This window comes from Macrosteles quadrilineatus, unplaced genomic scaffold (genome assembly GCF_028750875.1).
Source record: "Macrosteles quadrilineatus isolate MER2022 unplaced genomic scaffold, UCM_ALF_1.0 Scaffold_9__3_contigs__length_116548681, whole genome shotgun sequence".
NCBI lineage: Eukaryota > Metazoa > Arthropoda > Insecta > Hemiptera > Cicadellidae > Macrosteles > Macrosteles quadrilineatus.
Window position 1 is genome coordinate 108,066,271 of NW_026542602.1, and position 15,819 is coordinate 108,082,089.

At 35.0% G+C, this 15,819-nt stretch overlaps 1 protein-coding gene across 7 annotated transcripts in view; it reads right to left on the reverse strand.

Annotated features, from left to right (window-relative positions):
* LOC129002446 (dmX-like protein 2) overlaps window positions 1-15,819 on the reverse strand; it is a 205,566-nt gene that overhangs the window by 160,488 nt on the left and 29,259 nt on the right. For 4 of the 7 annotated variants that reach the window (XM_054430248.1, XM_054430252.1, XM_054430253.1 and 1 more), the window contains exons 3-10: window positions 11,772-11,937; window positions 8,684-8,716; window positions 5,231-5,440; window positions 4,480-4,630; window positions 3,826-4,011; window positions 2,793-2,977; window positions 2,214-2,332; window positions 1,608-1,713 (exon numbers count right to left, since the gene is read on the reverse strand). In XM_054430248.1, coding sequence (XP_054286223.1) covers window positions 1,608-1,713; window positions 2,214-2,332; window positions 2,793-2,977; window positions 3,826-4,011; window positions 4,480-4,630; window positions 5,231-5,440; window positions 8,684-8,716; window positions 11,772-11,937 — 1,156 coding nt within the window. Of the gene's footprint in view, window positions 1-1,607; window positions 1,714-2,213; window positions 2,333-2,792; window positions 2,978-3,825; window positions 4,012-4,479; window positions 4,631-5,230; window positions 5,444-8,683; window positions 8,717-11,771; window positions 11,938-15,819 lie in introns of all 7 variants that reach the window. The other 3 variants (XM_054430254.1, XM_054430249.1, XM_054430251.1) reach the window with 2 other exon arrangements.

Genomic DNA, 15,819 nt, shown 5'->3' on the forward strand with positions numbered 1-15,819 from the left:
TTCATTTGAAACTAAACAGCTGATCGACAAATCAAACAAATCATCTACTTCATGTGAATAGTGTTAACTTATTACACAAACATAGTTTTTTTTAACCAATAACTTGATTCTTTTTTACTTGTGGGTGTATTTTGAGTTTGCAGTTATGAAAGCACCAAACCAAGAAACTTTTATCTAATTTTCTATTTATAAACTAACAGTATTAATGAATTACTACATGAAGTTGACAAGTCAGGTAATTAAGTGTCAGTATACCAAGGGGAAGAATTGTGGGTCCAAACAGACAAAGGCAGAGACACCCATCTAGAAAATCCAACTGAGTTTTTTAGATATAGAGGTCAGTGGATTGCCAAGACACAGATTAGACTAATAAAAGGGGGCAGTGGTTTTATTGATGAGGAATATTAATACATCAAAAATTAATGGCCTCATTAATAGCACATGGTTCATGTGATCAGAATGGTTAACAACTTAATAGAATGTACTGGAACAAGTGAGTGGGGACATATTTTGATTTCGAGGATAAAAATTTACCCGTCTGAAACAAACTTACCTTTTAAAATGGAAAGATGCTAATTTCTGTTATCTTTGGCATTTGCAGCATGGTTTTACCCAGACCAATTTCAGTCATGAGCAACTATATTATATGTTGTTTTAAGTAAGGTTACATCTTTTAACAGGATACGCATATTCGTTACGGAAAACTCTGGCCAGGGTAACCTTCCTGAAGGTAACCTTAAGACTAAAATTGTAGTATTCATAGAAGTGCTTTTGTGATAAAAATATTGTTTTTTAGTGTTTATTTTTAAAAGTGTGTTTTCTTCAAGCAGCATTTTTATGACCCTCAAAATATGCTACATAGGCCTATAGGTTTGATATGATAAAATGATTTGTTAAAAGTGTTATACAAATCTTTAAAAATAACTACCCTATAACCTTGCTCGCTGCCTATAACATACTTGAACTTGAACACTTATTAATTTACTAAATATAATACACATACAGCTAGAAAATGGCTGGACTGCTTCCCTTCTTTCCTTTATTATTACTGTATTTAATTTTCGACGTCGAGTCAATATATAACACGATGAATTTGTTTTCTAAATTCATATGCAATTTTGCGGGGCATTGAGCCGCACAGGTTCACTAGTTATACTATCAATATGTCAAACAATTTACAATAAGGCAACAATTAACTACAATCGATTGATATATATAGGCACTTTCGATAGATGCAATTGTTTAAATCAAAATTTACAACTGAATTGACAACAGCTGGTTTTTACTCCTTAGCTAGTAAAAATACTACTTTATACCCGCAACACATGCATTAAAAGCGGCCGTTTTTGCTGCAGTATGACGAAAAAATATTTGCGATGAGCTGTTTGTTACATCAGTTTAAAATTGCCTTTTTAACCAGTTTGGGGTGAAAAAATCCAGATATATTAGAATAGTTTCAAAATCTTTATGGTTTTTCACTCCAAACATGTTATGTCTTACAAAATTCCCATGATAGTTTAAATTAGCTATTTATATCTTAAAAAGTCAAAAGACGAGGAAAATAAACTGCTAAATCATTTGAACTACTTGAAGCATGTTAAACTTACTGGGTGTTCTCTCCCCTGCCTCAGTCTCATGATGTTCAGAAGAGTCGTGGTTGCTGGTCTCAAAATGGAGTCCTTCCTCTTTCTCCACTACTTTCCTGGTGAGTTCCTGCAAACAAAACAAAAACACTAGTAAGCAATTATTCTTTTAAAATACGAATACATGCAAGATAGTCACATCACTAAATTTAAATTCTATAGTTTCCAGATTATTTGGTTGAATTAGTTTCGTAAAAATGTGAGTAAACTATAAGTCTTTGTTGAGTATCTAAAATGGTGATGTGGCATCTGGGAAGTATTTGTAGTCTGAGGAGACTGTGGGCCATATGTTGCAGAACTGCATAGAGGCATCTGAGATGAGGAAAAGCACCCTTGGACCATGGTGAGGAGCAGACACTTACCTCAGGAAGTTTCGCAGGCTCTAAAGCTGTCAAGATGGTTACAAAAAGCTCATCTTAAAAACAAGGCTTGGGAAATGAATTCAATAAAATGTTAATCATACATCAAAATGTAAAAGTATGGTATGCCTTGGCTAAAATCATACTTATTTGATGTGTATATGTAGCCAAACAAAACTTTTAGAAAGTAAGTACGGTAACAGGCAGTTACCTGTAACAAACTCTCAGCCTGTAGAGAGAATGCTGTTTCCTTATTGTTCAGCCAATGAAGTACAAAGTTGGGTTCTCTCTCTGGGTCTCCCGTCACTAGGCTCGGCACCAGTGGTATGTCTGAAATATATTTTTGCAATGACTGTCCTGGTTGATGCATGTTACAAGTACGGCTATCTTAGAAGAACCAAAAGTTGAGGAATATGCATGCCACACATTAGTGATGGTTGAATCCAGGAATTTCGAATCTCAAATCCGAATCCTACAAAAAATCGAATCTCAGGAAAAGGAATTCAATTCAGGAATTCAGGACAATATGCCAGTCAAAACATTAACTGACACTCTTATTGATGTTCCCACAATGTGTTAGTCTCCGTTCTCACTTAAAACTGAGACCTCCATAATTTGAATTTTATTTATTCTGACCTCTATAAATCAAACTCTCAATATTTCAAACTTCCCATGATTCGAAATATATCCTCTGAAATTCGAATTAAGGAGGTTTTACTGTACTTTCATCTTTATTCTTGAAAACCTCAAAAGTGGATGAGTACAATACAAGATAATGTGACTCCCTCACCAGTCTCTGCGTTGATGCTGGCCGCCAAATGGAAGTGCAGTCCCGGCGTAACGCCTGTACCATGGAAGCCGTAGCTGTGGAAGTCGTGGACACTGTAGGTGGAGGGCAGCGTGGGTATCGTCTGGTTGGACACTCCGTTCAAACTCTGCTGGTGCTTGGCATGTCTCCGGATGTGGAAACATGTTCTGCAACCAACATATGGCCCAGTTATCTACCTCTTTTAGACGTCCATACAGTTCACGGAAAAGCCTTGCTGTGACAATATGTTGTAATTCACAATTTTTTGAGTGCAACAAAGTGTAGAAAGTGGAAAGATAATAAAGGGAGTGCTAGAAAAAACAGTAGTCTAGAGACACATACAAAATGCTGAATATCACAAAATGTATCTCTATTTAGTTTATTTTTGACATTAGTCAATAATTTAAATTTATTGTTTTAATGTGATTGTCTTCATTCTTTCAACATATACTGAATAATGTGGCTTTAGATCTTTGATAAGGTGATATTGAGCCATTGTCAAACTTTACATCCGATGATAATTCCAGAAATAGTTATCACGAGAAAGTCGTGATCATTTTAAGTGTTTTTAGTAACATCATGATCATATTCTTCACATCACAATAACACCGTGGTCATTTCCATGTATTATTAAAGTTCAGGTAATTTTTGAGACTTAAACACCTCAATATTAAATTATTCATTTACATTTTTGAATTCGATAAGATAACTATTACCAAGTCTGTTTATGAATTAATAGTATATTTTACTATTCAATTGTCCTCTAAACAACTTAATTAACTTTAATAATTAACTTCAAACAGATCTTAATGGCCCATTGCCAATCCTATTTAACAAGTGGAATAGATAATGAGCTAAAAACTGTGAGTTAAATAAATGGTATTTTTTCTGTAATCAGAACAAGTAAAAAAAGAATCAAAGTCAACATTCTATTTTCGGGGTCAGAATCTTGAAATTGGCCTATTACTAACCAAGATCTAACTTAAAACCGAACTAGATTCTAATGTATACGTACTTCATGTGTTTGAGGCGTTGCATGAAGCGATGTTTGTGGCGATGAGTGCGGAACTTGGGGTTCTGAGCAGCCAATGGATCAAACTGATGCATATTGACCAGTCCGTCGTCTGGCAGTACAGTCTCTACCCACACTCTACATATGTTGTCCTTACATGATGTCACCAGCATGTTGGACACTGACCCTCTGTAGACAAGTGTCAATTCATTAGCAACTTGTACATACAATTATGTAAGGTTATATTTTAGGTATGAATGGCTCAATTCCACCGATTCTTGACTTTGGAATCAGGATCAAGAATCGACCAGTCAAATTTGAAAATGATAACGACACCTGACACATCTGTGAAGATAGCATAATCGGAAAATAACCGCTGATCACGCATGACGACGACGATGTTTCCATGACTGCGGGAACGATGGATGTCTACATCAGTACGGGAGATGATCAGAATTTCGCCACAATTGCAAAAGACAACAACAAAGTCCACATGACTGCAAGGTAATATTTACTTCCAAAATGAGAAATTCTTTGAGATTACTATATTTTAAGAGAAATTTTAAATTTTATTTATCATGTTAGATGGATTTTGTCAAATTTTTACATTAGGAGATAACATTTTAATAAATTCACCTATATATTTACCATACTCACTTGGGCATATACTTGCTGGTCTTACGCCAGGAGAGCTGGGTGACAGCTCGGGGATGTGAAATGTAGACAAAGTTGTAGTTGAGTTCTGTGCTGGCTGTATTCATAAACGACATGCTGTGCTGTGACTCCATACTCTTGGCTGGAAACAGCACTGAAACAACACAAACATTATAGCTTGCTGCAAGGAAAAATCTTCCATTTTATTGGTATTTGCTAATTTAGTATATTTAGCTGTCTGGAAAGAGGTCAATCTTAGGTTAAAATAGCTACTTCCCTATAGGGAAATTCGCTAAAAGGCAAAAGATTTCTCCTGTAGTAATTGTTATTCCTAATCTCAATAGCTCACTATTACTGAAAAATTTTTAAATTATAACTAGAGCTCGCCCTGTGGTCGAAAACTCGACCAAAAGTATATATTGTGCAAACTTCTCTATTTTCACTCCACACTGTAAATAAAACATGTGATTGGAATTTCTTCCATATGTTTTGATTTTCTGTTTATATTTTGTTTGCTTATTTCTTAGCCTATTTTAATTTATAAAGTGATTCTGCACATCTACAGGCAAATACCTTTCTAACAGTATGCATAGATTTTCCCTGCAGTGCACAGGAGCTGAGAAAAAAGGTTTTCAATAAACATACTTGTACCGGTATATTAAATACATAGAATTAACCCCATGTTAAATCTCCATAAGAAAAGTTGAATTTCCATTTTTGACCCAATTAACATAAATATTTTCAAAATACTTACAGTGTTTGTTCTCGAACCATATCTTGACCAGCCGGTCGTTGCGGCCCGCAGTGGCAAACAACGTTCCGTCTGGACTGAAGGCCATGTGCAGTACAGGTGTGGCGGGGACACAACGCCACACACACTCCCAGCCCCGCTCTTCCTCTTCCCCACCAGTGGGGGTAGTGGGGCCCATAGCATCCTCCCCTATCTCAAACGTCACCCCACCACCTGCTCCAGGGCAACAACTCATTACAACTTTGAACCTACAACTGTAATTTATAGCTTAACTAGACATTCCACTCCCATAATAAGAATAGACTACAAGTTTACCATAAGTGCTCTTGCACGTAAATTTCCACAAGTTTGACAAACAGTAATTTACAAGATAGTAATTGAAAAACTTGACTTTCGTAAACTTTGCGCCCGTTGGGTGCCTAAAACCCTTTCTGAAGGAGACAAAAACCGCAATCAAAAACCGAGGCCAAACAATCAATAAAGATTGCAAAGATTGTAAAGATTGTTGATTTGCGAGACACACAGGAAACTGCGCCGCGTAATACAGAATAAGTGCCGAGGCATGCTCACAAAAGGAGTGATTTTCATACATGACAATGCTCCACCACACACCGCAAATGTGACAAAGACACTTCTTCAAGGCTTTGGCTGAGATGTTTTTGACCATCGTACAGCCCTCACCTCGCTCCGAGCGATTTTTATTTGTTTAACAATCTGAAGTCTTTTCTTTAAGGTCAGCGGATAAGCTGTGATGAAGAGCTGAAAGAACGTGTTACCTTTTGGTTAACTACACAGGCGGAAACATTCTACGAGGAGGGTATACTCAAACTTGTACCACGTTATGACAAATGCCTCGAAAATCGCAGGAGTTAAGTAAAAAAATAGTGAGAGTTGTAGATTTTTTAAAAATAAATTTCTTTCCTGTATCAGTACTCTTTATTCTTTTATTTTAAAACAGAACTTACTTTCCAAACTTACCTCATGTATAAATAATTTAATAAGATTTAAAACGTATTAAAATGTATATTAAACAAACAATGGATTCACTTGTGTTTGTATCTTTATACTATATTTATAAAAGATTTTTTGCAGGCAATTATACTTTGGGGTGTAATATTGTAGATGTGCAGTGGTAATTCAAATGTAATAATAGTGGAAACACTGTGTTAAAAACCCCATAAACATTGCAAAAGTGTCTCACAAGCAAAAAACATAGACAATACTCTAATTTTACTCTTGCTTGATAGTAAATGACCTGATGTTAGAGGTTGATACATTTTGGTAAGTGTACTGAATTTAGACAGTTCAAATTCAGTTGGTAAAATGATTTGTTTGTTTAAAAAATATAAACCTAGTTTTTGCATCAGTTGTACCTTATTCTTGCAATCATGAATAAATAAAAAAAACTTTTAACATTGTACATCAAATGTTGTCAAACAAAAGGTTAAAACCAATAACAATCTTTTGAAACAACACTGAAGAAATCAAATGAACTCTCAAACACGTTCAAGCTAAAAGTATAAATGTAACGACACACAACAAACTTATTTTACATTCTCTCGCCATATCGCTACAACAGTTAGTTCATTTCCAATTTTAAAATATTAATCAGCACTGACCTAGCAGGAACACAAACACAAACAAACAAAATTGTTAGATGAAAGTATCACATGTTAAAGAATTGAGGGAACTGGAACTATAAAACAAAATGGAGCAGCAAATTGGTACAGTCAGCTTGTTAATAGAAAGCAGCGTCTGATGAAAAACTACTTAAAAAACACATAGTATTAATTTGCATCCATAGCTTCTGCAATAGTGATGGGCAGTTCATTTCACCTTAAAGAATAGGTATATAAAGTTACCGATTCAGAAAAAAAGAGAACAATATTGATCTGACTCATTTAGATTCACATATTTTTTCCTTGCTAACAAATGTAAACAAGTGCATTTAACTATTTATTTGTGTCCTTCAACATATGTGTCATTCTAAACGACAGTCCAAACAACACCTGTCTTGTATCTACTAGTAAATATGATGTTAGAAACCATAAATAACCCTTTCAATGCAAAATTCTTTTTATGATTGTCTTATCAATGTTATTTAGTTTTTTGTCTCTTGCAACTCGTTAGTCAACTCGGTCACCATTTCACTGTCAGTCAGCCAGCCAGGACGCATGTAAGATTTGACAGCCAGTGGCTTAGCAGTACAGGTATTGCGCAGATGAGCTACACTCGTAACACCGTCTTGAACGGTTCAGTAATAGCACAATGATGAAAACTTCATCCAGAATATATCTTTCTCAAAATCTATTTTTCAAAGTTACTAACCACCAAAGTAAGTTACCAAGTTTGGTTGGCTATATGGACAAAGTATCCGGAGCCAAAATAGTTTGCTTCATAAAACACTGGAGTTTAGATGCCTTCAGATTGTACTGTAGAGAACAACTATGAACTCATAATTTTTAGTAAACAATTTTGATGAGTTGCAATTGGCAATGATGCACTAAAAAATAACTCATGCTACAAGAAACAAACTCATTCATAGAACAAGTTTTCTTTGCATATTTAACCCCTTGCAGTATATTGCCTTCTGAAGTAAAATTCTATCCAGAATCTAAAAATAACTTTAAGTGGGATTAATGCCATTGCAGAGGTATTACAAGGTGGCTTAGTAAAAATGTGTCAACTGAATTCGTTCATCAAGAACCCAAAAAGTGGCTTGGTAAAAATGTCCCCAACTGTATTCGCTGATCAAGCGCTGATGAGGTTGGCTTGGTATAAATATATCTACTATATTTGTTCATCTAGAACCCATAAAGTGGAAAGTGGCTTGGTAAAAATGTACCCAACTGTATTTGCTGATCAATTGCTGATGAGGTTGGCTTGGTATAAATATATCAACTATATTTGTTCATCTAGAACCCATAAAGTGGAAAGTGGCTTGGTAAAAATGTACCCAACTGTATTTGCTGATCAATTGCTGATGAGGTTGGCTTGGTATAAATATATCAACTGTATTTGTTCATCTAGAACCCATGAGGTGGCTCGGTAAAAATCTGTCAACTGTATTCCTTGATCAAGCGCTGATGAGGTTGGCTTAGTATACTGTGTAGTGAACTGTAATAGTCAACTGTATTTACTGATTAAGTGCTTATCAGGTGGCTTGATATAAATGTGTCAACTGAATTTGTTCATGGAGCACCCATAAGTTACCTTAGTAAAAATGTGTCAATAATATTCATTCATTAACCCCCCTTGAGGTGGCTTGATACACATTTAATGAGTCAACTTTATTTGTTCGTGAAGCGCCCATCACTAATCTAAACCGACATACCAATGAAATTTGTTTTTAAATGAAACATTTTTGAAAAGGCTTCAGCCCTTCAAGTGATGCATAGCAAATATGCGATGCAGGAATGAAAATCAGCAAGCATGATAAAACAGTGGCTTCCTTACCTCTGAAGGACTTAGTCCCGATATTGCCTCTCCCTGATATAAAAAATAACATTTTAAATGTGATGATATGTTTAGGGTGTAGAGAAATAAAAATGTTAAGTAAATATGTAAGTGTCAGAGCGATAAATAATCATTAGGCCTAGTTGTAATGTTATTAAAATGTCAAAAATATTGAAAAGCAATAAAGAAGATTTTGGTTACAAAGAAAACAACAATTTTTCATTCCATATTAAAAAAAAACACAATATTGTTAAAAAAGATTGATGTCATTTAATTCATTTTATTAATACAGTGTGTTAGGAACATTGTTTTATTTTACAATATTTTAGTTCAGGTTCATCAAATCAAATTGTTTTGCTTCAAATGTAATTTAACAAAAACCAAAGGTCTAAAAGTCTGTCTTCATTAACTGAATGATCCACTAACTTACAAAGAACAACTAACTCAGTGTATACGCAGACAAAATACTGTAGTATTCTTGACTTTTTCTCACCCTACATTATCTTACTAAATCACAACTACTAACTAGATTTGCGATTAACAGGGTGTCTACTACATTCTGGATAAAAAATTCATGGACAATTCCCGTACATTTAAGGACCTTTGTCGGTGTGATTACAGAATAATATTCCTGATTTGTCAAACTGTATTAATCTTGTTCTTCATTGTAGTTGTTCCAGAGAGAAAAGTAAATAATAATAGACAAGAATTAAATTTCAAAATAGAAACTTATTGAAAGTAAACAAACATATACTTTAGGTACAGCTTTTATAGTGTAACAGAAAAACACAATCATTGTCTCCTGCAATAGCGACAAAATCCTAAATATCTCCATCGGTCACGGAAACATCATAACATAGCTTATCCGATCCATGCGGATTAATTTGGCATTATTCGCCCTGGCACAACGTTAGGTTCTCGACTAATTTTGAAAAAAAAAATCTTTAATGCATAATGAATATATTGTAACTCGGTTCTAGGTACAAAATCGGTATGGTAAGCGGCTACCAGTAAGCACAGAGTAAGATTATTGTCTTTTCATCTGCAAAGTTAATATCGACACATAGCAATCATTAGTTTATCTTAGGCTCAATTACATTTTCTTAATAAATTTTACAGCACTTTCAAAGAATCAAAATACCCAGGCCTAGGCCTAATTATTTAGGAGGGCCTATATAAACTGAGTAACAAACAATGAGGTTATAATATCAGCAAAGTCACTATAATATCATCATTCTAGTTCATAAGATTTAGATTGCTTAAAGCATACAACACAATAAATAAATATGGGAAATAAAAAAATTGAAACCTGACCGCCAACAATGTACAAAGATGCAGAAAATGCAATGACATAATTTGAAACCAATTAGGCCTACGTAGTGATAAAAATTTAATGCAAACAACAATGCTTTTGGTTTTGTCAGTTGAAAGATAAAATGTCCATAAAAAAAGGGTTTAACTTAGTTATGTTTAAGATTAGTTACATGTTTTATATGAAACCATAAACAGTTTTATGGCACTAGGCAATGGCCAGCGGCAAATTGAAGTACAAGTAAGAAGTGAAATTTAACAGCCATTATAAAACTATTATTTCCATGATAAAATATGTTTGGGATCTAATAATGATTACCCTAGTAATAAATAAATACGTTGTAATGGAATAAAAGTGATACAACTTTTATGAGCTAAACTACTACTGAGTCAACAGTTCTTGGAAGTACTTACTTGACACTTGATTGTTGTGATAAAATATTAATGGGTTTGAGACTGCTAATGGGGTTTTTATTTCATAATTACTCTAGTAATAAATTATGAAAATGTAAACAAACATCTGATAAACCTTTTATGTGCTCCTAACCAACTAGCTATCGATAAAATTATGGCCCATTAAAAATTTAAGGACATAGTCTGGCATTTAAGGACAATTCCCGTACATTTCATGGCCTGTAAAAAATTAAGTACAATTCCCGGTTTCCCCGGATTTCCCGGTTGGTAGACACCCTGGATTAAATATTCTTCACTAATTAGTGTCAAATCTATTGTTTCCTTTATATCAAGTGTTATAATAAATACTGTTTTAAATCAAACAAGATAACTAAGTGTTCATACAGATATAAATTGATCATGTGCTCAAATGACAAATACTTTACTTGACCCAACAAACTATAACGGTTGTCCATACATTAAGGTCTCCATCAAGCTCCTGTCAAGGCTGGTCGCATCGAGTTAGTACAAATGACACCAGCATTGTGTTCCTTACTTTGTCCACACCTACTCTAGCTGGTTCCCACTCCAATGCGAGGGTTAATCTCGTCATACCAAAAACTGAAGCTCCCTTTAATATGAATCAAATTATGTGAATAGGTTTCTGTGGGAAGGGAGTCAATCACATTGAAGTCCATTGTTGACGGACATGAATCGGATAGTGTTTGGACGTAGAAAATGTGCGTGGTCATAAACATGTGTACGATGTTTATATGGGTGAATGCCAGCTGCTGTTTTTTATCTCTCAATTGAGGAAGTGACAAAACGTTGGGGAAATTTCACACGCAGATTGCGGTGAGACTGTACTGAAAGGTTTCCGAACTTACAAGGGACTTCTCCCAACCCCGTTGACTTACAAGTAAATAGACCAATCAACAAGCAAAGTTTCCTCAATTTTGATCACTGCTTTAATGGAAACTGATAAACATTGGCTGTCGGTCTTATTATACAAATGTACAGCCTTCTGGAAATTCCTAAGACTAATGCACATTTCCCATGTTTAATTATTATTCTTAATAGACATCCGTCCACTGGCAATGGATTTCAATTAGAGTTTAACCCCCTTCCCACAGAATGTGTTTCATACATGGTTGGAAAGTAATTTTTACTCACATCCTTTTTGACTATGATGAAACTAACCGTTGCATGAAGTAAGGAACATCAACACTGGTGTCAGATTTGAATGAGCTCGCTTGGCCATGACAGGAGCTAGATGGAGACTTTAGTTAAGGACCTTGCACTACACAAATCACACAGAAGGTATGCCTATTAAAATGATTGCTATTTACTTAATAAGTCAATATGATAGAACAATCACACTTACCAGAGCCTTCACAGTCTTCATCTGATATAAGTGGAGTTTGCTGGTGCCAGAGTTGTAGTACATCTCCACCAGTCAACAGTCTAGTACCCTCTAGGTTCCATGACAATGCTGTGATGGAACAGTCTGTTTGCCATGCACCAGTCTGTACCCAGCGATAGTCCAATTGCTGTAACACAGATGGATATATGTATATAATAAAGTCCCTCTGCTACCTGTTATTTGGTACCATGAATATCAGTAGTTTGCATTTATTGCCGCAAAAGGTAGACAATCTGGTGACGACAAATGTCTGCAAAAGTAGTAATAATAGTTAAGAGTGTTGGCAAAGTTAGATATGTCTCTGTGAACAATAGAGAACGTTTCTATAATATTGTAAAAGAACAAGATAAAATCTAATGCATTCAATTTATTCTCCATTTCAATCACAAATCAATTATTATTATTATTTAAACAAACTTAACAATCAGAACAAAACAAAGTCTGTAACATCTGGAATTCAACCAACATTATAAAATCAAATGTTGCTTCTTGCACAATTAATATAAACATATATTACAGTTTCAATACAGTAAAATTTTGCAGGAACATTGTCATTGTCTCTTTTCATTTGTCCCAAACGCTGCAACATCTTCATCATCTCTCGTGATAGCAGCCAAAACGCCAACATATTTTCTGATCACAGTTACACAAACATCAAATGTAATCATGACTATCAATTTAAGGAAAATTTGCTTAATCCAAATTCCTGCTAATCGATACATGGTGGAAGGAAAAAACATAGGTGTGCTATTCCCATAAATTCTGACGTCACTCGGATTGCAAACAAAAGATCACCTGATTGTAACTGTCAAATTAGTATGCATTTGTTTTGACTTGATTATAATAATAAAAACAATAACAACCAAATCAAAACAAATACATATACTAATTTGACAGTTACAATCAGGTGATCTTTCGTTTGCAATCCGAGTGACGTCAGAATTTGTGGGAATAGCACACCTATGTTTTTTCCTTCCACCATGTAATTGATACAGGGTTCAGTTCCAGTTTGTTTGGAAAAGCGGAACTCTACATTTATTTATTCAAGCCTGAACTAATGTATTCCCATATTCATTATTCACTGCAACTCAAGTAAAAAACGCATGATTTTAAGTCTTGAGATGATTCTGAATAAGTTCTTGATGTAAATGAATAAAGGAATTCAAGATTATTTTGTATTAACTGATTGAAAAGGTTAAGTGTGGAAATCATATCCTTCTCCTAAAGAGATAAAGAAAAGAGATCCTAGAAATTGTAATTCTCAAAAAACCTTCCAAACATGTGTGAGAAACCTGTTGCTGGCACACCCATTGTTCTCAGTCCAGGAGTTTTATAAAATCCCAAGTAATATTGTAAGTAGCTTTTTTAAGACTTGAGTGATGTTTGCAGTTTGCTTTTTATTTATTTGGGTTTGTAGTTAGCTGCATGGTTTTGTCTGCATGGTGTGCTTTGTTAAGATGCAAACTGTATTTTTTTTTCTGTACTTTTTCTTTTCAAAGAGTCAGATTCTTGAGCTACCTGACATTCGAGCAAATGTGAGTATATAAGCCTTTTTTGCGTGCTGTGTTTGCTTGGTTTTTCTTAGGTTAAGTTTTTGCATATTGATTGTATATATTGACAATTGTATTTTTTTTTGACGATGCCCATTGCATTTTGTACAATGCTTAAAGGAAAATAAATTCATTTCATTTCAATTGTATGTATAAGTAAGTTCACATGGTTCTTTAATAACAAAATATGGATGTAATGAAAGTAAACCCAGATTAATTGTAATCAGAATAAAGGGTTTTATTAATCTGAAAACTGAACTACGAACAATAATGGAATATAAACAAAGCTGAGTATTTACTAATAACATATGACAGTAAACATATTAAATAATCAATCATGTGAGTTAAGTTTAGTTGTATTTATCATTGACTGTAGATTTTATTCACTACATTCTCCCCTCCTAGATAGAGAATAGTCTTTCAGGTATTTTGGAGGATATCTGATTCTTGATGTTCGCCTTAGTGTTGCTTGACCATCACTTAAACTATTCAACTGGTCAGCTTTGGTCTGGTTGGTGTTTGGTTGAGATTGATAGACAGTTGGAAGTGACTGAACATGTGTGTTCAGTTGCTGTTGTTTTGTCTGAGAGATGGTGTCTTCATTTATGGTCAAATGACATTCTTCCCTGATGTCAGCAAGCTCAGGTTCATCTACACTTTGCTCCGTACACTCTTCAGAACGGTTTGTGAGCTCAATGTCTCCCCTTGGAGCCAACTGTCTAAGAGAGACTGTCTTTTCTTCTCCATTTGTTAGTCGTATTGTTGCGTAGTTAGGATTAACGTCAATCAGATCAACTTCGTCAACCAATGGATCATATTTACTTTGTCTAACATTTCTTTTCAATAATACTTTTTGGGATTCAAGAAAGAAGCCAAGTTGGTAAGGACTGACCGTTGGAGGATTTCTCGAATGAATAAACATCCATTCATGTGGAGTCTGGTTTGTGGCAGTGCATAGAAGCGAACAAATAGCGTGCAGGGAATCATTTAATACAAGTTCCCAATTATGTACTGAAAGATTGCGACTTTTTAACAATAGGGTAATTGCTTTCCAAATTGTACCATTATACCGCTCGATTTGACCATTTCCTTGTGGGTTATATGGCGTGGTTCGGCTTGTCGCTACACCTTTAGTGTTTAAGAAATCTTTTAGTTCTCTTGACATGAATGATGCGCCTCGATCAGTGTGAATAAAAGAAGGTAGACCGAATAAGCAAAACAAATCACATAGCTTTTCTATCACTGTGTTAGTCGTAATATCCTGGCACGGAAATGCAAATGGAAAGCGTGAAAATTCATCTACTATAGTCAGCAAGTACCTATTTTTAGAATTTGTTGGCAATGGTCTTTTGAAATCTATATTCAACCTTTCGAATGGAGCAGTTGCTTTTATAAGAGTTGTTTCCTGAGGTCTGTAAAAACGAGGTTTTATTTCCGCACAGGTGGGACACAAAGCAGTCATTCTCTTTATTTCTTCCAAGGAGTATGGTAAATTCCGACTTCTCACCCAATGTGCCATCCTTGTGATTCCTGGATGACAAAGTTGAGCATGCAGTTGATGCAGCTTGTTTGAATTGGTTGATCCACAGACTCGGGATAAGGTATCAGCAACATTATTTTGTTTTCCCGGCCTGTAAATAATGTCATAACTATAGCATGCAAGCTCCAAACGCCATCTAAGTATTTTTTCATTCTTGATTTTGCTTGAGTGGGTGTTATCAAACATGAAGGACACAGATTTTTGGTCCGTAATGAGTTTGAAGTGTCGACCAATAAGGAAATGTCGCCACTTTTTCAGAGCTTCGACTATAGCATAAGCTTCTTTTTCAACAGCAGAGTGTCTTTGTTCACTTGATGATAAGGTTCTTGAGAAAAATGCAACAGGTCGACCGTTCTGGGAAAGGCTTGCTGCAATTGAATGCTCGGATGCATCAGTTTCAACATCAAAGGGGATATCCTCATCAATAGCAGAAATAGCTGATTTGATTATTTCTTGCTTCAGATTTTCAAAGCTTGCGGCAGCCTGAGATGAAACTGGAAACGTTTTAGTTTGTATTAAACAATGTACTTTTTCTGAGTAATGTGGGACCCACTTTGAGGAGTGAGACAGCATACCTATAGTTCTTCTCAGTGAAGCAGTGTCTGTAGGCAGCGGTAGATTCTGTAATGGTTTCAGTCTATCTTGATCGGGCCGGATGGTTTTATTACTTATCTCATATCCCAAGAGGTTTATTGACTTTAGCGAATACCTGCTTTTGTTCTCATTAATAGTAAGGCCATATTTCTTGACAGCTTCAAGAAATTTGTCTAAGTTTGCATCATGGTCACATTGATCATTTCCGCATACTGTGATGTCATCGAGATATGCAAAAGTTCCATTTAAATTTTCAGTTCGAATGATATCATCAATTACCCTCTGAAAACAAGCTACTCCATTTGTGACCCCAAATGGAATCCTG